This window comes from Sapajus apella, unplaced genomic scaffold (genome assembly GCF_009761245.1).
Source record: "Sapajus apella isolate SASKATOON/1434 unplaced genomic scaffold, GSC_monkey_1.0 scaffold29, whole genome shotgun sequence".
Taxonomy (NCBI): Eukaryota; Metazoa; Chordata; class Mammalia; order Primates; family Cebidae; genus Sapajus; species Sapajus apella.
The window spans coordinates 23,495,583-23,518,813 of record NW_022436969.1 but is presented as its reverse complement, the minus strand read 5'-3'; the positions used below and the strand labels follow the sequence as shown (position 1 = coordinate 23,518,813).

The window sequence follows — 23,231 nt, the reverse complement described above, 5'->3', positions numbered from 1 at the left end:
TACATAATGAAAATTAATTAATGTACAAATTAAACCGTGTGTTTTAAGTCACTAAGTTTGTGGTGATTTATTACAGCAGAACTAGGAAGCTAATACAGAGTCTGAATTGTAAAAAAAAATACATTTAAGACAAAACTACTTAGGATATAAAATTTTATTATACAAAATTTACATTTGTTGTATATAATGAAAAGCATGACCCTTAAGCTTTTTTTCTTTAATATCTGCCGTGAAAGTAATTTCCTAATTCATTCTCAGATCATACAATTTTCTGTATAGAATGTTTAATAGTTGTGTTGGTAGTAAGTGTTTTGGGTATAAGGTATAAAAAGGAAAAATTTTTTTGTCAAAAAAGTGCAGGGGGAAGACCACTGCCAAAGAGTAATCTCCAAGAACTTGGTATTTTCCACCGTGAAGTAGCTGCTTTTTCATCACTCTGTAATTGAAGAACAAAATATTTTAATCTTTAAACTTTACCATCAAATTTCCTTTTAATATGTATTATAAAACTCTCCTTTTTGTTTCTTTTGGTTGATACTTTTATAGCCAGGTTTTACTGCTAAGGAGAAATAAAGTTTCTTTGTCTTCATGTTAACTGAAGATAAATTTCTTTAAGTTCCAAATTATAAAGAGATGCCAGAAAGGCTGCAGATGAAATCTATTAGGGAAAATCACATTAAAAAAGAATAGGGGTTAAAAAAAAATCAGCATCATGTGATTTGTATCTTGGCAAAAGCATGAATTTAAAAGCCAGTTACCCACCTTATAAAGCAGCCTTATGGGGTGTTCTGTTATGCCTAAAGGCTAGCTCACTTTCCTGGGTATAATGCTCTCATTTCATAATAGAGAAAAATACCAACTCTAATACATATTCAATAACTACAGTATTACTGACATAGCAATACTTTTTACTTTCCTAAAAAAATTCCTGAATTCCAAAGAAGGCTTGTTTATTATTGCAAGACTATGTCTGGCATAATTAATGTAACATGAATAGTAAGTACAATGAAGAATTAAGGATTTTCCTTTTCCCAAAGTCAGATTTATTTATTTATTTTATTCGTAGAGACGGGGTTTCACCATGTTGGCCAGGATGGTCTCGATTTCTTGACCTTGTGATCCGCCCACCTCGGAAAGTCAGCTTTAATTAAACAACTGTAAATAATAGGTTGGTTAACTGTCCTCTCATTTTCAAAAATTCAGCTTAAACTAAATTTTTTGTAAAGATATGTCTATATTTAATATAAACCTTATTTGGTCGACTTAGGTAGTATATAAAATGCAAATTAATGAATACACACAATCAGACAAAGAAGAGGCTTAAGCTATAATAAAACTTACAGGTGGTTTGATTATCTGAAGCCACTCATTAAGATACTCAGCAAGACCTAATGCATCTGGGACGTTGTCCCCTTCTGAAACAAATTTCAGCAGAACTGCCATTTGGATTTCTTTAGAACAGCTAAAAGAAATAAAAATAAGAATCAGTATTTTTTCACAGGTACAACAGCTGACTCTAGTGTGTCTGTTTTTACAGCTATGATAACCTGCCTGGTTTTAGGAAAGGAAAAGATACCACATTATAAGATCACTTATCATCTCCCTTTGCCCCACATGATGTTTTCTACTTGTGAGAGCAGGCCTCTGTAACACTGGGGAACATGCACGATCATGCCTCACCCCACCGCTGCATGAAAAAGCAGCCTTTCTGTCCTTGGCTACAGCAGATATGTTATGTTCTGATCTACTCCCCAAACCTGCTTCAGAAGATGGTAATTTTCAGAAGCACTACAGCAGAGGCTGAAAAAAAATAACACCTAGTTACTAATAATCTAAAGCAGTGAGGGAAATTGTGGAAGTGGCTCAAGCCTGTAATCCCAGCACTGTGGGAGGCCGAGGCGGCTGGATCACGAGGTCAAGAGATCGAGACCATCCTGGTCAACATGGTGAAACCCCATCTCTACCAAAAATACAAAAAAAAAAAATTAGCTGGGCATGGTGGTGCGTGCCTGTAATCCCAGCTACTCAGGAGGCTGAGGCAGGAGAATTGCCTGAACCCAGGAGGTGGAGGTTGCGGTGAGCCGAGATGCCGAGATTGCGCCATTGCACTCCAGCCTGGGTAACATGAGTGAAACTCCGTCTCAAAAAAAAAAAAAAAAAAAAGAAAAGTCACTACTTCTTCGAAAAAAATGGTTGAGTGATTATTACGTGTTAAAGCATTATCTGCAAATTTTATGACTCAATCCCTGTAATAATCCTGAGGAAGCTAATAATTAGCTCCATCTTATAAATGAATCAGTTTGGAATAAGGGGAACAAAGACAGACACCAGGATTCAGATTCTAGCTCTTCCACTTACCAGATACCTTGGGCAAGTTACTTAACCAGGGGTGTTCCTCATCTATAAAAGGGGGATGATAATGGAACCTACTTCACAGATTGTTGTGAGGTTGAAAGGTAGTAGAGGCAAAATGCTTAAAACAGTGACCACATAGTAAATATGACAGAAGTATTAGCTACTCTTCTGAGGTAACAGGTTTAAAGAGATTGAATACATAGTTAACATGCCCAAAGTTGTATATCTAGTAAGTGGCAGAGATGGTACATGAACTTAGGTCTCTCTAGCTCCAAAACGTAAGTCTCCTATCATACTGTAAACGCCTCAAGCTAGTGAGATGAAGATATACCAATGCAAAAAGTGTTCTGCTTGCTAGTAAATGCAAAAATTATTCCTAATACCCTAAAACCCAAGAACTATGAGAAAAATGCCATGCCAAAACTTGAAAGCATGAGACTGACAGAGAGCTACAGAAATAAAAGTGAGCGAAGTTCTAAGAAAGTGATTTAAGACACAGAGGAGACTGGTGTGCATGTTAGGAAGTCTCAGATGATACCAGGCTAACTTACCACAGTATCTCAGTCTCTAAAAACCAGAAAGTAGAAAATGTTAGCCCCATTCACACTAGCCCAGGACTTGGTTCTCAAATACCCTAGGGGCTCTCAATCTTTGTGTGGAACCACTATTAGCTCTGATGGCTAAGAAAATTCCAGTTCCTAAGTGCCTCTGCATTGATGGCCTCTGGCAAAGCTCTCGCCTGAAGAAGGCTGCCTCCCAGGCTGTGCCTGCATTTTTAAGGCTTTAACTTGGAAAGTGCAGGGCATGCTCTTCGGCTTACTGCGCCTCTGTTAGTTTGTAACACAGTGTGGGATAATCATTTTACTATTACCCTCTGGCCTTGTGTTAAAAAGAAAGGCAGAGGATGACTATTTTATTACTTTTTTATTTGGAACTATTTTATTCTGGTTGATACAACTGAGTATTTTAAATATTGCTTCCTTAGGGTAATCTGCATTTCCAGAATGTTCGATGCTGAGTAGGTCTAACTTATTTTAAAATATTTTCTGTTTATCACTGCTAACTTTGTGGGCAAGCTTATAGCTACCTAGAAGCTGTTCTTTCCCTGGCCTCATAGTTTCACCTTATACTCATAGCTTAGAATTCAGAAAAAGACCCAAGGAGACAGACCTCCGGACTCTTATGAGCCACCCCTGCCCTCTGGTTCTCTGCCCTGTATTTCCAGTTGCCTTGGCTCCTTGTAGTCTTAACTCATCTCCACTCAGCAAGACCACTGTGCTGTTTGGGTTCCCCTGCCTGTGCTGCAGTCCAGAAGTATCTCCCAGCGGAAAGCCGGGCAACTGTAGACTTTTAAAATTTGCCTTCTCTCAGGGATGACAGTTGTGTGCTGCCTGTAGTCCAATGTCTGGAAAACAGCTGTTTTCGTAAATTCTGTCCAGTTCCAGTTTTTTTATGGCAGGAGGGCAAGTCTGGTATTAGTGACTCTAATTGGTCGGAAGCAATAGTCTAGGAGGACTGATCTGTAAGGTAAGTGCAACAAAGTATAGAAGAGGTGGAGGGCAGAGACTGGCAACTTCCTTGTTAGAAGACAGGAAGAGGCAAGGCTGCAGACAGGAGGTGAAGGGTGGGCTGACTCTTAGAAAGGAGGTAGGTGTTTGCAAGGAGGACAACAAAAACACAAGGGAAATGAGAAAATACTGACAGATAAGTGAAAATTAAAACACAACATGTCAAACTGTAGTGAAAGCAGTGCTAAGAGGGAAATTTATAGCTGTAAATACATTCAGTAAAAAAGAAAAAACTTTTAAATCAATAACCTAAGTTGACACCTTGGGAAGGAGAAAAAAGAGCAAACCAAACCCAAAGCTGCAGAAGAAAATAAAAACTAGAGAAGAGAGAAATAATAGAGAAATAAGTTTGCCTGTAGAGGTTGCAAAGACTATCAGAAGCCCTAAAAAGTCATACAAAATAAAGCACTAAATATAACTTTTTTTTTTTTTGAGACAGAGTTTCACTCATATTACCCAGGCTGGAGTGCAATGGCACGATCTCGGCTCACCGCAACCTCTGCCTCCTGGGTTCAGGCAATTCTCCTGCCTCAGCCTCCTGAGTAGCTGGGATTACAGGCACGCGCCACCATGCCCAGCTAATTTTTTGTATTTTTAGTAGAGACGGGGTTTCACCATGTTGACCAGGATGGTCTCGATCTCTTGACCTCGTGATCCACCCGCCTCGGCCTCCCAAAGTGCTGGGATTACAGGCTTGAGCCACCGCGCCCGGCCTAAATATAACTTTTTAGGAAACAATTCTATAACCAAGTTTAAATCTTTCTCCTAAATACGAGCTCTAAAATAGTGCCTGTTTTATAAATATATTTTCAAAGTTTCAATAAGTAATCCAATATATTCCGACTGTCTTAATTTCATTTTGTTTTTGAGACAGAATCTCCTCTGTCGCCCAGGCTAGAGCGCAGTAGCGCGATCTCAGCTCACTGCATTAATTTATTTTTTTTTGAGACGGAGTCTTGCTCTGTCACCCAGGCTGGAGCAATCTTGGCTCACTGCGATCTCTGCCTCCAGGCTTCAAGCGATTCTCCTGCCTCAGCCTCCAGAGTAGCTGGGACTACAGGCGTGCGCCACCACATCTGGCTTATTTTTTGTATTTTTAGTAGACATGGGGTTTCACTGTGTTAGCCAGGATGGTCTCTGTCTCCTGACTTCGGGATAGGTCTCCTGACCTCTGCCCGCCTTGGCCTCCCAAAGTGCTGGGATTACAGGCGTAAACCACCACACCCAGCCTAATTTCATTTTTAAGTAAATTGGGAAACAAATGAACAGGCAAACAAACTCACCTTTCATCATAGAGTGCTTTTGTGATACCTCCTCCTGGAATACGGATACAAAACTCGGAATCATCTATTTCAGGAATACACCGGCTTTTTTCCATTTCTTGCCAGTTAAGGCTCTTTATTTTATTTTGAACACTTTTTTGCATAGAAGGTGTAAGGAGGTACCGGAATGGAGTACTAGAAATAATCATATAGTTAACTTTTTAAAAAGTCACAAATATGAACTTGAAGGCAAACATCGGTTCTCTAGCTAAAATTCTCTTGGTCTCTGTATATTCTGCTGCACAGGCAAAAAACAAGTATCAGCAGACCTAAGTAAAAAATATTGCTCTGATTTGCTACTTACATAATTAGGAGACAATATAAAGAGACAGAAACACTTAGGCAGGCTCACCGCAAAAATCTCCCACAGCTATGCTCCCTTCTGCCATGAAGCCTGTAATGTCTTTTGTGAAAGTTCTATAAATTAGCTCATTTTGAAAGGTAACTTGGCTTACTGGTATTTTTTTCATCCTGATTTTATACGTATATAAATAATAAAAGTTATGATCTATGTGATCTAAAAAGGTTGCAGTGAGCCAAGATTGCACCACTGCACTACAGCCTGGGTGACAGAGCAAGACTCCATCCCCCCCAAAATAAAAAATAAATTATCTAAAAGCTACATCTTAGGGCCAGGTGCAGTGGCTCATGCCTGTAATCCCAGCACTTTGGGAGGCCCGCAAGTGGATCACCGAAGGTCAGGAGTTCAAGACCAGCCTGGCCAACATGGTGTAACCCTGCCTCTACTAAAAATACAAATATTACTTGGGCATGGTGGCAGGCACCTGTAAATCCCAGCTACTCAGGAGGCTGAGGCAGGAAAATTGCTTGAATCCAGGAGGCAGAGGTTGCAGTTAGGTGAGATTGTGCCACTGCACTCCAGCCTGGGTGACAGAGCAAGACTCTGTCTCAAAAAATAAAAATGAAAATAAAAGCTACATCTTGGAGTATGAGAGTATACTATATGATATCTTACCAATGTTATGTGATTAACGATAGCTTATAGTTCTATTTCTGGGATACTTTGTCTTCCATTTAAGAACTCACTCTGACATGCCAGGGAGCTACACTTTAGGCAAGTGGATTTCTGCAAATACAAATGGTAGCATGTGGCCAGGTGCAGTGGCCTCACAAATGCAATCCCAATACTTTGGAGGCTGAGGCAGGCAGACTGCTTGAACCCAGGAATTCTGAGACCAGCCTGGGCAACATAGCGAGACCCTGTCTCAAAGTAAATTTTTTTTTGAGACAGAGTCTCGCTCTGTCACCAGGCTGGAGTGCAGTGGTGTAATCTCGGCTCACTGTAACCTCCGCCTCTCAGGTTCATGCAATTCTGTCTCAGCCTCCCGAGTAGCTGGGACTACAGGCACGTGCCACCATGCCCAGCTAATTTTTGTATTTTTTTTTAGTAGAGATGGGGTTTCACCATGTTGGCCAGGACGGTCTCAATCTCTTGACCTCGTGATCCGCCCGCCAAGGCCTCCCAAAGTGCTGGGATTACAGGCGTGAGCCACCGCACCCGGCCTAAAAAGTAAGTGTTTTTTTTAAAAAATGATTGCATATATGGAAATAAGTGAAAATATTAATCTTTCAAAAGTTATCAACCAATAAATCTTGAGTACCTTTTCTCCTTGTTCTCTTAGTTAGCTGAGCTCTGTGATGTTGTCATGCCTGTGACAGGAAACACTAAGGCATGGTTCCCAATCTCTCTCTCTCTTTAAACCAAGTCTTCCTGTGCCCCAACTCTACTCAGCTCACAGGAACTGAAAAGATTTGTGTAACTGCACTCCCTCCCATCTCCTGACTTTCTTTTACCCTCCTCTTTCTAAACTCTAGTGAGGAGAGGTAAGGATCTACATGGCTTTTAAAGGTTAACTTTTTAATAGGGAAATTATCATAGTATAATCCATACCAAAAATAACTTTCCAGAGGCAGGAACATACCTACGAAGCTGCAGATCATTACGCTGATATGAATGACTGCTTGAAAGAACGATGACTCTAGCACAGCTGCTACTTTTCACCCAGGAAAGCAGTTTTTCACAGAATGGCTTTGATTTATACTTTGCATACCATTGAGAGAATAAAAAAAAAATCTAAAAGTTAGTCTTAGAACATATGAACATTCTATATATTTCATCAACTTTATGCGATATCATTTATATATACTGAAGTTATTTTTCGATCCACTTACTGTGCTTAAACTGAAAGTAAAAGACCAGTGAATTATCTAAAGTATCTTTATAATTAAGAAATGAATGGCCGTGCATGGTAGCTCATGCCTGTGGTCCCAGTACTTTGGGAGGCAGGTGGATCACCTGAGGTCAGGAGTTCGAGACCAGCCTGGCCAACATAGTGAAACCCCATATCTACTGAAAATACAAAAATTATCTGGGCGTGGTGGCGGGCACCTATAATCCCATCTACTCAGGAGGCTGAGGCAAGAGAATCACTTGAACCCAGGAGGTGAAGGCTGCAGTGAGCCAAGATCGCACCACTGCATTCCAACCTGGGCAACAGAGTAAGACTCTGTCTCAAAAAAAAAAAATCAATGAATCAAGAGGACAAAGGAGAATTTCCAGTTCTCTACTTAAGTAATCGATTGTTATCTAATAACCAATACACGGTCATCTGTGAGGGGCTCTTGCCAGAAATTTGTGACCCGAATCTGGTCACATGGAAACAATCAGATGAATGGATAATGCCCCACATCTGGCCCTGACTCCTCAAAGCAGTGAATATTATAAAGAAAGAAAGGGGCAGGCCAATTTAACTCTGAAGGATAACAACTAAAAAGATGTAACAGCCAAACACAACCTGCGAACCATGAATGGATCCAGAATTGAAGGATATTTTGGGAACAACTGGGGAAATTTGAATATGTTGGATGATACTATTGAATAATTCATTAAATGCTGGTTTTCCTGGGGTAATGGTGTCCTTGTTGGGGTAATGGTGTCCTTGTTCTTGTAAGAGGTGTGCTGAAGTATGTAGGGATGACACAATTATGTTGCTAGCCTACTTCTGGATTGTTTGGAAGAAGGAAACTGTGTGTACATGCGTAGAAAGCGAGAGATCAAGCAGGTGTGGCAAGATGTTAAAAGTTGGTAAATCTGGAATGTGGGTCATAAAATTTTGGGGTAGCCCACTTTATGAAAACTTTTCAAAGACTGCCCACAAAATAACTATTCAATAAATTTTAAAATGCAAGTAAGTAATGCAGGCTAACTTTTAAAAATAAGAAGGTAGTCTAGTATAGAGCTTAAGAAAGGCAGGCTCTGGGCCAGGCATGGTGGCTCACTCCTGTAATTCCAACACTTTGGGAGGCCAAGGTGGGCAGATTGAGTGAGCCCAGGAGTTAAAGAACAGCCTAGGCAATATAGTGAGACCCTGTTCCTAAAAATAAAAAAAAAATTAAAAAAAAATTAGGCATGGTGGTGCACGTTTGTAGCCCAGCTACTCGGGAGGCTGAGGTGGGAGGATCACTTGAGCCTGGGAGGTGAGGGCTGCAGTGAGCCATAATTGTGCCACTGTACTCTAGCCTGGGTAATACAGTGATACCGTCTCAGAAAGAAAAAAAAAAAAAAAAAAAAAAAAAGGAAAAGAAAAGAGGCAGGCTCTGGAGCCAGGCTGCCTGGGTTGGAATATGCTGGTCCTGCCTCCCACAGAATGTCTCAGGCAACTGCTTAACCTTTCTGTACTTCAGTATTTCCTTTGAAAAATGAAGATAATACTAGTACCTGTCTCATAGGACTGTCGTGAGGATTAAGTAAGAAATATAAGGTACTTAGAACAGTACCAGTGCAAAGAATCAATGCTCAATAAATGTTTGCTATTTTTAAATCACTCTTTACTTCCAGCTGCCAAAAACTTAAATTATATGTTAAATAATTTTTTAACTTACATTGATTAGGAAGAGAACAAAAAGCCATGTGGCACAATGTAAAAATATTATGAACTCTCCCTGCAAAACTTTGGGTTTATAATGTTGTTAACTAAAGAAAGCAGAGATTGTAATATAAGAATTAAAAATAGTCTTAGGAGCATTATTCATAATAGTTAGAAAAAATATAATGCAATTTCAGAAGTACCATGGATGAATTATGGCTTATGTATACAACTTACCACCACACAGAACTGAGAATGAAAGAACTTTGGTTACTTCCAAAAACGAGAGTGAACCCCAAAAACAGAAAGTTGAGGAAGGAAGCTAGTTGCCCTAAGTACAGACCACAGGATTCCACCAACAGAATATTGACTAGGACGCATTACGGGGACCTCTGGAATGCTGACAATGCTCTATGTCTTAATCTGTAAGCCCGTTTCACAGAGGGTTTACTGCGTAAAAATTCACCAAGCTGTGTACTTATGATTTGTGCACTTTTCTCATGTATGTCATACTTCAATGAAAGTACTATGCAGTTAACCATATCACTAAAATCCTGTATTTCTAACTTTCTGAACAGATGATACCTCAGGTCACTCCAAAAAATCTCTCAGCAAATATTTACTGAGAGCTTCTCTATGTGCAAGACACTATTTTAGGAGCTGGGGATATAAGAGTAAATGACACTTCATCATTCTTTTCAGAAGCTTACTTTCGGCAGGGCCCAGTGGGTCACACCTGCAATCATAGCACTTTGGGAGGTCAAGGCAGTGGATCACCTAAGATCAAGAGTTCGAGACCAGCCTGACCAACATGGTGAAACCCCAACTCTCCTAGAAATACAAAAATTAGCCAGGCGTGGTGGCTGGCGCCTGTAATCCCAGCTACTCAGGAGGCTAAGGCAGGAGAATCGCTTGAATTCCTGAGGTGGAGGTTGCAGTGAGCTGAGATCTCGCCACTGCACTCCAGGCTGAGTGACAAGAGTGAAACTTCATTTCAAAAAAAAAAAAAAAGGGACGGGTGCTCATGCCTGTAATCCCACCACTTTGGGAGGCCAAGGAGAGTTGGTTGCCTGAGGTCAGGAGTTTGAGACCAGCCTGGCCAGCATGCTGAAACCCCATCTCTACTAAAAAACATACAAAATTAGCCAGGCATGGTGGCATGCACCTGTAATCTCAGCTGCTCAGGAGGCTGAGGCAGGAGAATTGCTTGACCCCACAAGGTGGAAGTTGCAGTGAGCTGAGATTGTGCCACTGTACTCCAGCCTGGGTGACAAAGGAAGACTCCATCTCAATCTATCAATGACTTGCCAGGCAGTGATGAGTTTCAAGAAAGTTAATGTAGGAAAGGGAGACAGAAAGTGTTGTCAGGGGCTGGGCACAGATGCTCACGCCTGTAATCTCAACACTTTTGGGAGACCAAGGTGGAAGGATCCTTCAAGCTTAGGAGTTTAAGACCAGCTTGGGCAACACGGTGAGACCTCCTCTCTACCAAAAATTTAAAAAATTTAGCCAGACATAGTGGTACACCCAGGAGGTCGAGGCTGCAGTGAGTTATGATTGTGCTACTGCACCCAAGCCTGGGCAGAGCAAGACCTTGACTCAGGAAAAAAAAAAAAAAAAAAAGAGGCCAGGTATGGTGGCTCACACCTATAATCCCAGCACTTTGGGGAGCTGAATTGCTTGAGCTCAGGAGTTTGAGACCAGCCTGGGCAACATGGCAAAACCCTACCTCTATGAAAATCACAAAAATCAGCTGGGCATGGTGGTGTATACCTGTAATCCCAGCTATTCAGGAGGCTGAGATGGGAGAATAGCTTGAGCCTGGGAGGTGGAGGTTGCAGTGAGCCAAGATCATGCCACTACACTCCAGCCTGGGGGACAGAGCAAGAGAGACCCTGTTTCAAAAAAGGAAGAAATGACTATTTAGGAGGGCCTTTCTGATGAGGAAACATTTAAGAAAACACTAAAGGAGGTGAACAATTTGGGTCTCTAAGAAAATGAATTTTGGCAGAGAAACTAGTGGAAAGACTGAGACAGGATGAGCTTAATGTCTAACAACAGGGAAGCCAGTGTGGCTGCAGGTTAGACTCCACAGAGCAGCAGTCTGGCAGAACTCCCTCTGAGCATGACTGTTGTTATGCTGGTCATTTGCCATATGGGGCTCCTGAGAACTTGAAACGTGATTAGGGTGATTGAGAAACTAAACAGCTACATGTGGCTAGTGGCTACCGTATTAGATAGCATAGACATAGAGCCTCATAGGCCCCAGTAAGGGCTGTGAATTTGAAACCATCCCCAAAGAGTTAAAGAAACCAATGACTAACAGAAATTCTTGAGTTTGGGCTGGGCGTGGCTCTCACCTGTAATCCACCCAGCACTTTGAGAGGCCAAGGTGGGTGGATCACTTGAGGCCAGGAGCTGGAGACCAGCCTGGCCAATATGGCAAAACCCTGTCTCTACCAAAAATACAAAAATGAGCCAGCGTGGTGGCGTGTGCCTCTTATCCTACAGGCTGAGGTGGAAGGATCACTTGAACCCTGGATGGCAGAGGCTTCAGTGAGTTCAGATCATATAACTGCACTTAAGCCTGGGCAACAGAGGAGACTCTGTCTTAAAAAAAAAAAAAAAAAAAAGAAAGAAATGATTGAGTTTGCAGCATAGTAGATAAAAAACAACTTGCTAAAATACTGAAACTTCCTCCCCTTATGGGATAAAAGCATTGGCTGAAATTGGTTGTAACCAATATGGCCAACTGAAGTCTGCACAGAACAAGCTTGCTGGTGTCACAAGCTGACTCTCCACCGCCATGTTTCATGCTCATTCCCCAAACTGGCACATGGGTCCTATGAGTTAGCATGAAGGATTTTTGCATGCCAAAGGATTTTCCAGATCTCCCCTTTCCTTCCATCGCTAATCTGCTAATCTCAGAATCTACCCTCTGATCCTTTTCTAATAAAAACACTGCCTTGAAGCCAACATGGGGAAGCAGATTTGAGCTTGACTCCTGTCTTCTTGGGAGTCAATTTGCAAGCCTTTCTTTTTTCAAAAAAATTTTGAAAAATTTACGAAGCCTTTGTTTTTTCAAAAACTCGGTGTCATAGTGCATCAGGCAGCAAACCCCTTTTCCTGGATCACAAATTCATTTTGAGTGAGAGGAGAAGCCACGGGAGGGTTCTGAAGAGAGTAGCGATGCGGTGTAGGTTAAGAGGATCATTGGTGCTGCTGTTGGTGGGAGGTGGCTGGGGCAAGAGTAGAGTCAGGGGCATGAAGATGCCAGTGGTTTGGACTCAGTGGTAGCAGTGGAGGAGAAAGAAGTCGGATTCAGAATATTTTATGACACATACATAATTTGATAGATATATAATTTATATGTAGATGCCACCAGCTGAAATGTAATACAAATGGAATAAACCTCTACTATTCATATGCTTAAACGTTTTCACCATGAATTCAAAGTATATAATACTCAAGATAAAAGTCCTACTTCCTTTCTATATAATTATGAAAAAATGGAAGCACATCTGAAATACTGTAAGATTATTGCTCTATAGAATCAGATCTTCTTAACTGTACATACAATAAAACAGTAGTAATTTTTTAATGTTAATTCCTAATGATACTGACTTGGTATTTTCTCATTACATTTTAGTAAACAAAAAGTCAACTACATCATACTAACCTTAATAAAAATGGATCTTAACTGAAGAGCCACCAGCTTTCTTGAAGGCAATGAATATACTATTAAAACAAGAAGAAAATGAAACCATACAATAGTTAAAATGAGGAAGTTATACAAGTTGAAATTATTATGATAAAAAATAAAAATTCAACTATAATACCTTTTGCATTTAAATATTTTCAATAATTAAAATATGGAACATATATGTCATCTGGTTAAAATAAGACATTTTAGAAGTACCTTAAAATGAGCCAGTGAGTTTTAATCTATGGAACAGATTCATTTCTGAAAAGTTAGCTGTGAGAGAATATAAAAAATTATTTTTCTTCTGACTTTAACTGTAAAAATTGAGAAGTATTCCCCTGAAAATTTCTGGTATTACTACAAATAAAATCATCCTTAAGAAAACTGAACTTTTTGGCTTTTGATATTCTCCCCTCTTGTCTCCAGAGAACAGCAACACTCATTGGGATTAATAGAAGAAACAGTAAAAGGTAAGAGAATGCTAGCCATGTAATAAAATCCCTGAAATAGGTACATGTGTGTTCCTCAGAAGTTTTTGAAAGATCTAAAATAACATGTAAAATGTCCTGTGAGTCAATGTGTTTGCATTTTTTTCTGGGAAAAGGATCCACAGCTTTCATCAGTGGGCTACAAGGGGCCCACTCTAGAGATGCTTAAGGCTTCCCTGCCCAACTTCACTTCTAAGAATGAGAAGCTCCTGTCTCAGTCAGGGACAAAAGAGTCTCTAAGGACACAGAATTACTATTGCACTAAGAGGCAAATGTTGGTTACTATAAAGAGATTGCAAATAACCCTAGACTGGGCAAATCCTTTAGTGGATCAGGTCTCTACTGTTACAGGTCTTTCAGAGATTGTTATGGCTGGCATGATGTGGTATGACAGGGGGTGGGAGGGGCATGCTGAACTCAGCAAATCTAGCAAGCACTAGGTATGTTCAGTCCAAAGGAAGTTTAGCAATTAGGGGAAATGGGTATACATTTAGAAAAAAAGAGACTTAGGCACAGATTACTCAGCCTCTAACCTATCCTTGACAAACACATGTAGTCCAAATCAACAACAGACCTAGGTTTGAAAAAGAATGTATCGTGGCAGGTGGGCAGGCTAAGCTTTGTAAGCTACCCCTTCTTCAGTAACAGCAATACTCTCATCAGTATATCATGCAATTCTCTTTTTTAGAGACAGAGTCTCGCTCTGTCATCCAGGGTGGATGTGCAGTGGCGTAATCTTGGCTCACTGCAACCTCCATCTCTTGAACCTCTTGAGAATCGCATTCAAGCGATTCTCCTGTCTCAGCCTCCCGAGTAGCTAGGATTACAGGTGCACACCACCATGCTGGGCTAATTTTTGTATTATTATTTTTTAAGAAGGAGTCTCACTCTGTCACCCAGGCTGGAGTGCAATGGTGCAACAGTGGCTCACTGCAACCTCCACCTCCTGGGTTCAAGCGATTTTCCTGTCTCAGCCTCCCAAGTAGCTGAGATTACAGGTGCATGCTGCCATGCTGGGGCTAATATTTTGTATTTTAGTAGAGATGGGGTTTCACTGTATTGCCCAGGCTGGTCTCGAACTCCTGAGCTCAGAAAATTCACCTGTCTCGGCCTCCCAAAGTGCTGGGATTACAGGTGTGAGCCACTGCAGCTGGCCTATGCAATTATTTTTATTGCTAGGTTCCTGTTTCCTAGTACTTTTTTCTTCTGATGTGATACAACATGAAAGCAACAATACCTTTTATGTATTCTGCCTCAAGACATTAACCTTTTATCTAATCAAGCCTTTAGAGCTAACTTCAGTTACAGAAAATACAGGGGATAGAAGAACAAGCCAAATGACATGAGGACATAATCAGACAAATCAGAAAGTGGGACATTATATAAGACAATGGGCCCAATCTCTTCTTCAATCAATCAGTTTGTGATAGGGAAAAAAAAAAAAAAAAAAAAAAAAGAGAGACTGCTCTAGAGTAAAAGAGATTTCAATGGCATAGTATAACAATGGGATATATGAGGGGTCTTCAAAAAAGTCAGAGAATATGTATTTATGAAAACATTTTTGTACCAAAATAAACTTGTACTGACTTGTTATAACATGCCTGAAAAGGATCTGATTTGAGGTGCTAAGAAGTATAAGACATTAAGTGCCCCTATCAGAGCAACATGAATTCTGCTTAAACTGAAGGGAGAACAAACATCAAATTTATGGTGAAGCTTGGGTAGGTAAATGGTGAAACCACTGATGCTTTAAAAAAGTTTATGAGGGCTGGGCACAGTGGCTCATGCCTGTAATTCCAGCACTTTGGGAGGCTGAGGCAGGAGAATCCCTTAAACTCAGGAGGCAGAGGATGCAATGAGCTGAGATCACACCACTGCACTCCAGCCTGTGTGACTGAGCGAGACATCTCAAAAATTAAAAAAATAAAAAAAAAATAAAAAAGTTTATGGGCACTGGGCACAGTGGCTTACACCTGTAATCCCAGCACTTTGGGAGGCTGAGGCAGGCAGATCACCCTAGGTCAGGAGTTCGAGACCAGCCTGGCCAACATGGGGAAAACTACCTCTACTAAAAATATAAAACTTAGTGGAGCGTGGTAACAGGCACCTGTAAGCCCAACTACTTGGGAGGCTGAGGCAGGAGAATCCCTTGAACCCAGGAGGCAGAGGTTGTAGTGATCTGAGATGGCGCCACTGCACTCCATTCTGGGTGATAGAGATTCCATCTCAGAAAAAAAAAAAAGAAAAAAGGAAACCCCATCTCTGCTAAAAATACAAAAATTAGCCAGGTGTGGTGGCAGGTGCCTATAATCCCACCTACTTGGGAGGCTGAGGCAGGAGAATTGCTTCAACCTGGAAGGCAGAGATTGCAGTGAGCTAAGGTCGTGCTATTGCACTCCAGCTGGGACAACAAGAGCAACACTCTGTCTCAAAAAAAAAAAAAGTTTATGGGGACAATGCCCCAAAGAAATCAGCAGTTTACAAATGGGTAACTCATTTTACGAAAAGATGAGATGATGTTAAAGACGAAGCCCACAACAGCAGACCATCTACATCAATCTGTGAGGAAAAATTCATCCTATTTATGCCCTAATTGAAGAGGACTGACGACTGACAGCAGAAACGACATCTCAATTGGTTCAGCTTACATAATTCTGACTGAAAAATTAAAGCTGAACAAACTTTCCACTGGATGGGTCCAAAACCCTTGTGTCCAGTCAGCTACCGACACAGCTTTTAATGGAAATTTTAAACAAGTGACAGAAAGATCCTGAAACATTTAAGAAACTGTAACTGATGAAACATGTCTTTAGCAGTATAATCCTGAAGAAAAAGCACAATCAAAGCAATGGCTACCAAGGCAGAAGCAGTCCAGCCAAACAAAAGTGGACCAGGCAAGAGTAAAGGTCATGGTAACAGTTTTTTGGGATGCTTCGGATATTCTACTTGTTGACTTTCTGGAGGGCCAAAGAATAACATCTGCTTACTATGAGAGCGTTTTGAGAAAGTCAACCAAAGCTTTCTCAGAAAAGCAACTGGGAAAGATTCGCTAGAGAGTCCTTGTCCGTTACAACAATGCCACTGCTCATTCCTCCCATTAAATGAGGGCAATTTTGTCAAAGTTTCAATGGGAAATCATTAGGTATCCATTTTGTGCTTCTGACTTCTGTTTCCTAATCTTAAAAAATCTGCAATGGGTACCCATTTTTCTTCAGTTAATAATGTAAAAAAGACTGCACTGACATGGTTTAATTCCCAGGATGCCCAGTTCTTTAGGGATGGACTAAATGGCTGCTATCATTGCTTACAAAAGTATCTGGAACTTGACGAAGCTGACGTTGAGAAATGAAGTTTATATTTTTTGTTTTTATCATTTTGTTCATTTTTCCACAAACTTTCTGAAGTCTCCTCATACTATAGGTCTTGGTTTGGACAAATTAGACAATAATTTGGGGTAAACTGGGCCAATTTGAATATGGGTAAGATATAGGGAGATATTAATAAATAAATTTGTTACAGTAATAATGTCATTTTAGCTATGTAAGGAAATGTTCTGTCTTTCAAGAGAAGCATATATATACATATACATATATGTATCTTTTTTTTTTTTTTGAGACAAGTCTCACTCTGTCACCCAGGCTGGAGTACAGTGGTGTGATCTTGGCTCACTGCAACCTCCAACTCCTTGGTTCAAGTGATTCTCCTGTCTCAGCCTCCCAAGTAGCTGGGATTACAGTCACGTGGCCACCATGTCCAGCTAATTTTTGTATTTTTAGTAGAGTTGGGGTTTCACCATGTTGGCCAGGATGGTCTCAATCTCCTGACCTCATGATCTGACCGCCTTGGCCTCCCAAAGTGCTGGGATTACAGGTGTGAGGTACCACGCTCAGCCACATATTAAGGAGTGGAATGTTAGGATGTCTGTAATTTATTTCACAATATCTCATCTGAAAAAAAAATAAAGTAGATTAAAGAATGATATCCATGGCTGGGTACGGTGGCTCATGCCTATAGCCCCAGCACTTTGGGAGGCCGAAGCAGGCAGATCACCTGAGGTTAGGACTTCAATACCAGCCTGGCCAACATGGCGAAAGTCTGTCTCTACTGAAACTAAAAAAATTAGCCAAGCTTGGTGGCAGGCACCTGTCATCCCAGCTACTTGGGAGGCTGAGGCAGGGAGAATCACTTGAACTCGGGAGAAGGAGGTTGCAGTGAGCTGAAATCGTGCCATTGCATACAGCCTGGGCGACAGAGCAAGACTCCATCTCAAAAAAAAAGGATGATACCCATACAATTGACTTGCTGCCAGTTTATGTGAAAGGAAAGCCATGGGTCTTCTACTTGAGTGAAGGTGCATTAATAGGGAGGTATGCCAGAAGGTAGGTCTTAGGCCAGACTGTCTTGGTTAGAATCTCAGTTATACCAATTATTAATCACATAACCTTGAACAACTTACTTAACTTGGTTAAGTGCCATGGTTTCTTATAGATAAAACTACCTTACAAAATAGTTGTAAAGATTAAATGAATTACTAAATGTAAATGCACATGCCATTCAGCTCACAGTAATACTCAATACAAGATAGCTGCTATCACTAGTGGAAAGTAAACACATTCTAGGGTTTTGTTTGTTTGTTTGAGACGGACTCTCGCTGTTGCCTAGGCTGGAGTGCAGTGGTGCAATCTCGGCACACTGCAACCTCTGCCTCTCGGGTTCAAGCAATTCTTCTGCCTCAGCCTCATGAGTAGCTGGGACTACAGGCGCATGCCACCATGTCTGGCTAATTTTTTGTATTTTCAGTAGAGACAGGGTTTCACCATGTTAGCCAGGATGGTCTCGATCTCCTGACCTTGTGATCCACCCACCTCAGCCTCCCAAAGTGATGGGATTATAGGCATGAGCCACCGCACCTGGCCAGTTTTTTAAGATAGGGGCTCACTTTGTCACCCAGGCTGGAGTGCAGTGGCATGATCATGGCTCACTGTAGCTACAACCTCCCAGGGTCAAACAGTCCTCCCAACTCAGCCTCCTGAAAAGTTGGGACTACAGGTACATGCCATCATGCCTGGCTAATTTTTACTTTTTTTTTTTTTTTTTTTTTTTTTTTTTTGCAGAAATGGGGTCTCATTTTGTTGCCCAGGTTGGTCTCAAACTCCTGGGCTCAAGTGTTCCTCCTACCTCAGCCTTTCAAAGTGTTGGGATTATAGATGTGCACCAATGTACCCGGTCCTGAATTCTGGTTTTAACCATTTATAGTCCTTTATCCTCTGAGGCAGTAACTAAACTTTAGTCTTGTGTTAACAAAGCCATCTGTCCTATAAAGAAGTTCAATAGTAAGGTGATTCTTTAAATGTACATTTCATTATTGCAAGCTAAGAATAATGATATGGTTAATAAGACAAAAAAACCAAAATGCTTTTTCATTTGTCTTTCAATTCACCAAAGGCCTTTCCTGCTCTTCTATCACCTCTGGCTTTGACCTTAAACTGGTAAACAGAAGACTGAAAGATCACCAGAACAGTTAGCCATCAAAGGCAGTAACTGGGTGCATCCATGCTTCATGGTGCATCCATGCTTCATGATCAACAGGAGCTCTTCTCTTACTCACCTGGTGCTATGCTGCATTGAAACCAGTGTTCCATGATTAATCAAGCCTGATAGTCCAATGAGGAATTACGAAGATTTACAGCATGGGAAAAGCCTACACCTACTAGTGGCATCCGGCAAATCAATCTCTTTGAGCCTTATCTATACCCTATTATTATGGATCCTACAATGGAAGAAGACGACTATGAGGATAAGGCTTAGTTGATGCAGTATATATTAAACCTACAGGCCTGAGCCCAGTACAATCTTCTTTTCATCTTTCCATAGTATTAGTGATGGTTATACATACCATCAACAGAAAATAAAACTGAGGATAGAAGGAAAAAATCCATATTGGGAAACAAAGGAAATTTTAAATTCTATAAAAGATACAAGCATGAATAGAAAATACAAAGGAAAAAAAGACAAAAAAAAAAAAAGATACAAGTATGATCTTACTCTCAACCTTCATAAGAGTTGTCATTTAGAAAAGGCTAAGAACTAAAAAAAGGATGTAAAAGAACAGGACAATGTGACTGGGCTGTGAATTCTACACAAAGTTGGCACTAAGTAAACATCTGCTACAAAACAGTTATCAATAAAGTCTGTTTCTAATTTAAAACAATTCTACCTTACAGCAGAACAATACAAGGTGAAGTCTTACATACCTTCAGCATTCATACTAAGTTCTGTTGAATTTCCTTCTGCAGTCGCATATGGATTGTTTCCAACCATTGGCACGAGACAATCAGTATAGAAGTAACCAATCTTAGACATATTCAATGTAGAAATAATCAGATCCATTGCAAGCTGGCCAACATTTCCAACAGATACTGCTGGCTGAAATTATAAAAGGTATGTTCAGTAAGTCACCAAAATTAGCAGCACTTATTTTATTTTTTGAGCGGAGTCTCCCTCTGTCTCCCAGGCTGGAGTGCAGTGACATGATCTCAGCTCACTGCAACCTCCGCCTCCTGGGTTCAAGCAATTCTCCTGCCTCAGCCTCCTGAGCAGCTGTGATTACAGGTGTGCACCACCACACCCACCTAATCTTTGTATTTTTCGTAGAGACAGGGCTTCACCATGTTGACCAGGCTGGTCTTGAACTCCTGACCTCAGGTGATGCACCCGCCTTGGCCTCCCAAAGTGCTGGGATTATAGGCCAGCAGCACTTTAAAAAGTTTAGACGGAAGACAATAGTCATAGTACTAGTACTGAAAGCATCATAGCATCAAAGCTAGATATTGATTTTCATTAACTACAACTGCTGGGGCCTCCTCCACCTTCGAGACTATTGATTTAACAAATACTTATTGGACGCCTACTATATGTCAATTGTTGCTCTAGGCAATGAGAATGCAGTAAAATAAACCAACCAAAGTTCATGCCCTCATGGAACTTCCATTTGAGTGAGAGAGTGATTTACTGGCGATAAGCAAACAGTAAAATATACAGTGGTAAGGGCTACAGAGAAAAATAAAGTGAGTTTAAGGATGTGTGTACACGGTTGATTGCAATTTTAAGAATAATGATTGAGGAAAGACTCACCCCAGGTGACAAATGACTAGAGACCTGAAAAAGGTAAAGGATAGAGACACACAGAGATCTGGGAAAGAGCATTCCAGGCAGTGGGAAAGCAAGTATAAAGGTTATGAGGTATGAACAGAAGCACTCTTGGGTCTTCTTACCATTTGCTTTATTAGTGTCTCTTTACCCATTCTCAAAGGTTGAAGTGACTTTTTCACACTAAACACACACGCACTCTCTCTCTCTTTTTCCCATGACTTAAAATAACGAAGCTGCCAAATCCCTACCTACATCGCAGAAGACGCAGGAGCTCCACAACCTAATGGATGTCTCCACATGATTAGGTCATAGGCAACTCACATTCTACGTGTCCAAAACTATAAACTTTTGCCCAAACTTGTCCCCATATTTTGCATTTTAGAAAAGAGCAATATTATTCACTCTACCTAAACTTCTTCCCATTCCCTTACCAATTAGATCTAGTATATGACTAATTTTTATTGAGGCTATCTCCAAAGTATCCTTTTAATGTAGTTCCTCCTTTGCATTCTTCCAACAATTCCTTTTGTTTTTTGTTCTTCAGGGTGTTTCCTCTGAGTGTTCTCCCACTTCTCATTGTTGTCACCTACCAATTGCCTAGTTACCGCCTGTAATTCCCTTCTCAACAATTTTGTTACTTGAGTTAAACTATTCTGCACTTTCTTTTCCTAATTATTGTATTATTCTCATCAGCACGTAAACATGCTCTAATATCTTTCATTCTAAAAGACTCTCCCTTGACCCCACATAGCCCTCTAGCTGCAACCTCATTTCTTCTGTCTCTACATAGCAAAAATTCTCCAAGTTGTCCACAATAACATAAGCAGAAACTTTATCTCTTATTCAAAATAATTTTATTTTGAGACAGGGTCTCGCTCTGTCACCCAGGCTGGAGTGCAGTGGCATAATTTCAGATCACTGCAACCTCTGCCTCCTGGGCTCAAGTGATCCTCCCGCCTCAGCTTCCTGAGTAGCTGAGATAGAGATGCATGCCACCACAACTGGCTAATTTTTTTTTTTTTTTTTTTTTTGTAGAGATGAGGTATTACTATGTTGCCAAGGCTGCTCTTGAACTCCTTCCAAAGTGCTGGGATTACAGGCTTAAGCCATCATGCTTGTCTTTGAATTAATGACTGAACATATATTATACAAACAAAATCTTACTTATTTCTACCATTCATTCAACCCACTCCAATATGGTTTCCCTCTTTGCCACTTCACTGGTAACTGTTTGCCCAGGTGACCACCATTAACCTACATGTCGCTAAATCTAAACAGACACTTTCCTTACCTTACACATCTCTGGGCTACTTTTGACACGGCCACTCCCTCCTTTTTTTTTTTTTTTTTTTTTTTTTTAAGATGGGGCATTGCTCTGTCGCCCAAGCTGGAGTGCAGTGGTGGGATCTCGGCTCACTGCAATCTCCACCTCCCTGTTCAAGCAATTCTCCTGCTTCAGCCTCCCAAGTAGCTGAGATTACAGGCGTGCGCCACCATGCCCGGCTAAGTGAGTGAGTGAGTGAGTGAGTGAGTGTGTGTGTGTGTATCTATATCTATATATTTTTTTAGTAGGACGGGGTTTCACCATGCTGGCCAGGCTGGTCTGAAACTTCTGACCTCATGATCTGCCCACCTCGGCCTCCCAAAGTGCTGGGATTACAGTTGTGAGCCACTGCCCCCGGCCTGTGTGTTTTATATGCAGTGAGTAACAATGACAGTTCCAGCTCTCTCCAGCCTTATACCACTCCAAACAGTGCATTTTCCAATGGTGCCTTCTGGGTTCACAGGGCCTACAGCTCATTCTCTTTCAATGTGTCATTCCAAATTCTTTGTAGTCTCCAAGTTCCCCATGCTTACGTGATTGTTTTGTACATCCATCTTTCTGAAATGCCTACTTTCCCCTACTCCCAACCCACAGCCCCTCCATCTTCTACATACTGCTTTCTCTATGAGCCTTTCTTAACAAGCTCTCTGTCCCTCCCCTCCCAATTATCTCAGGGCCTTTCTATATCGTTTTCAAACGTCTATCCTAGCATTTATTGCTCTTACTGATCACATGTGTTTCCAACTACATTATAAATTCCTTGAGGGCACGCACCTAGTCTTATTCTAATACTCGCACCTAATAGACTTTATTAAAATAACAAATGAATATGAAGAGCGATAAAACTGTGCTAACTACCAGCAAGAGTTACGTTTATTACCCCATCAGTAGTTCTCCGATTAACCTTAACATGCTAGCTTAAGACTGATTCTAAAACGAGACGCAGAAAGACTTCCTAGGATAAAACTGAAGGATGGCCTGCATAACCTAAGTACAGTGTATCTAGAATGTACGGACACATCACGTTTCAGAGACAACAGAGACTACAAATTGTAGACTTGATTACGTTTGCAAGAGCCGACAAAGGCTCTATTTGGACGTTTGCCTCCGGCTATAACCTTCCTGTTTTCTCCCGCGGAGAACCTAAAATAGAAACAAGTGTCCTGTTTCTCCCAAGGCCCCACCAAACCCCCTGGTCCGGGTGGCGACGCCGCAGGGGCCTTGCGAGGCAGCAGCCCCGAGCGCAAGCGGAGACTCACCATCAGGAGGGTGAAGCCGGCAAGGTCGGGGGCCGACTCCCCGCAGGGAACAAACATGGTCGCAGTGGGGTGGGCAGCAGGGGCTGAGCGAGGCCCTGGAAAGAACCGGGACAGCAAGAAGGCGGAAGCCGGAGTCCCCGGAGCCCACCGGGGCGCGGGCGGGTCCTTCGAGT

At 41.2% G+C, this 23,231-nt stretch overlaps 1 protein-coding gene and 1 long non-coding RNA gene across 3 annotated transcripts; both read right to left on the bottom strand.

The window, feature by feature from the left end:
- Positions 1-136: 136 nt before the first annotated feature.
- On the bottom strand, positions 137-23,229 carry PSMG2 (proteasome assembly chaperone 2). Of its 2 annotated transcripts, none has more exons than XM_032293438.1 (7): positions 23,059-23,229; positions 19,578-19,749; positions 12,812-12,870; positions 7,189-7,307; positions 5,207-5,380; positions 1,342-1,462; positions 137-442 (listed from the first exon to the last, which is right to left on the bottom strand). In XM_032293438.1, the coding sequence occupies exons 1-7, from the start codon at positions 23,113-23,115 to the stop codon at positions 347-349; spliced, it is 798 nt and encodes a 265-aa protein (XP_032149329.1). In that variant the 5' UTR covers positions 23,116-23,229; the 3' UTR covers positions 137-346. The 2 variants fall into 2 exon arrangements, with proteins under 2 accessions (XP_032149329.1, XP_032149330.1); XM_032293439.1 differs by having other exon boundaries at positions 137-436; positions 23,059-23,210.
- On the bottom strand, positions 3,226-4,862 carry LOC116561565. Its single transcript, XR_004273485.1, has 2 exons — positions 4,648-4,862; positions 3,226-4,341 (listed from the first exon to the last, which is right to left on the bottom strand). It is a non-coding gene; the product is annotated as an uncharacterized LOC116561565 (long non-coding RNA).
- Positions 23,230-23,231: the final 2 nt, after the last annotated feature.

Excerpts from the sequence above, each read along its gene's own strand:
- PSMG2 (XM_032293438.1), bottom strand. The coding sequence starts at position 23,115 with ATGTTTGTTCCCTGCGGGGAGTCGGCCCCCGACCTTGCCGGCTTCACC. Across the intron at positions 19,750-23,058 it reads CCGGCTTCACCCTCCTGATG|CCAGCAGTATCTGTTGGAAA; the intron begins GTGAGTCTCCGC and ends TTATAATTTCAG. Across the intron at positions 443-1,341 it reads TTCAGATAATCAAACCACCT|TTACAGAGTGATGAAAAAGC; the intron begins GTAAGTTTTATT and ends TTTGTTCTTCAA.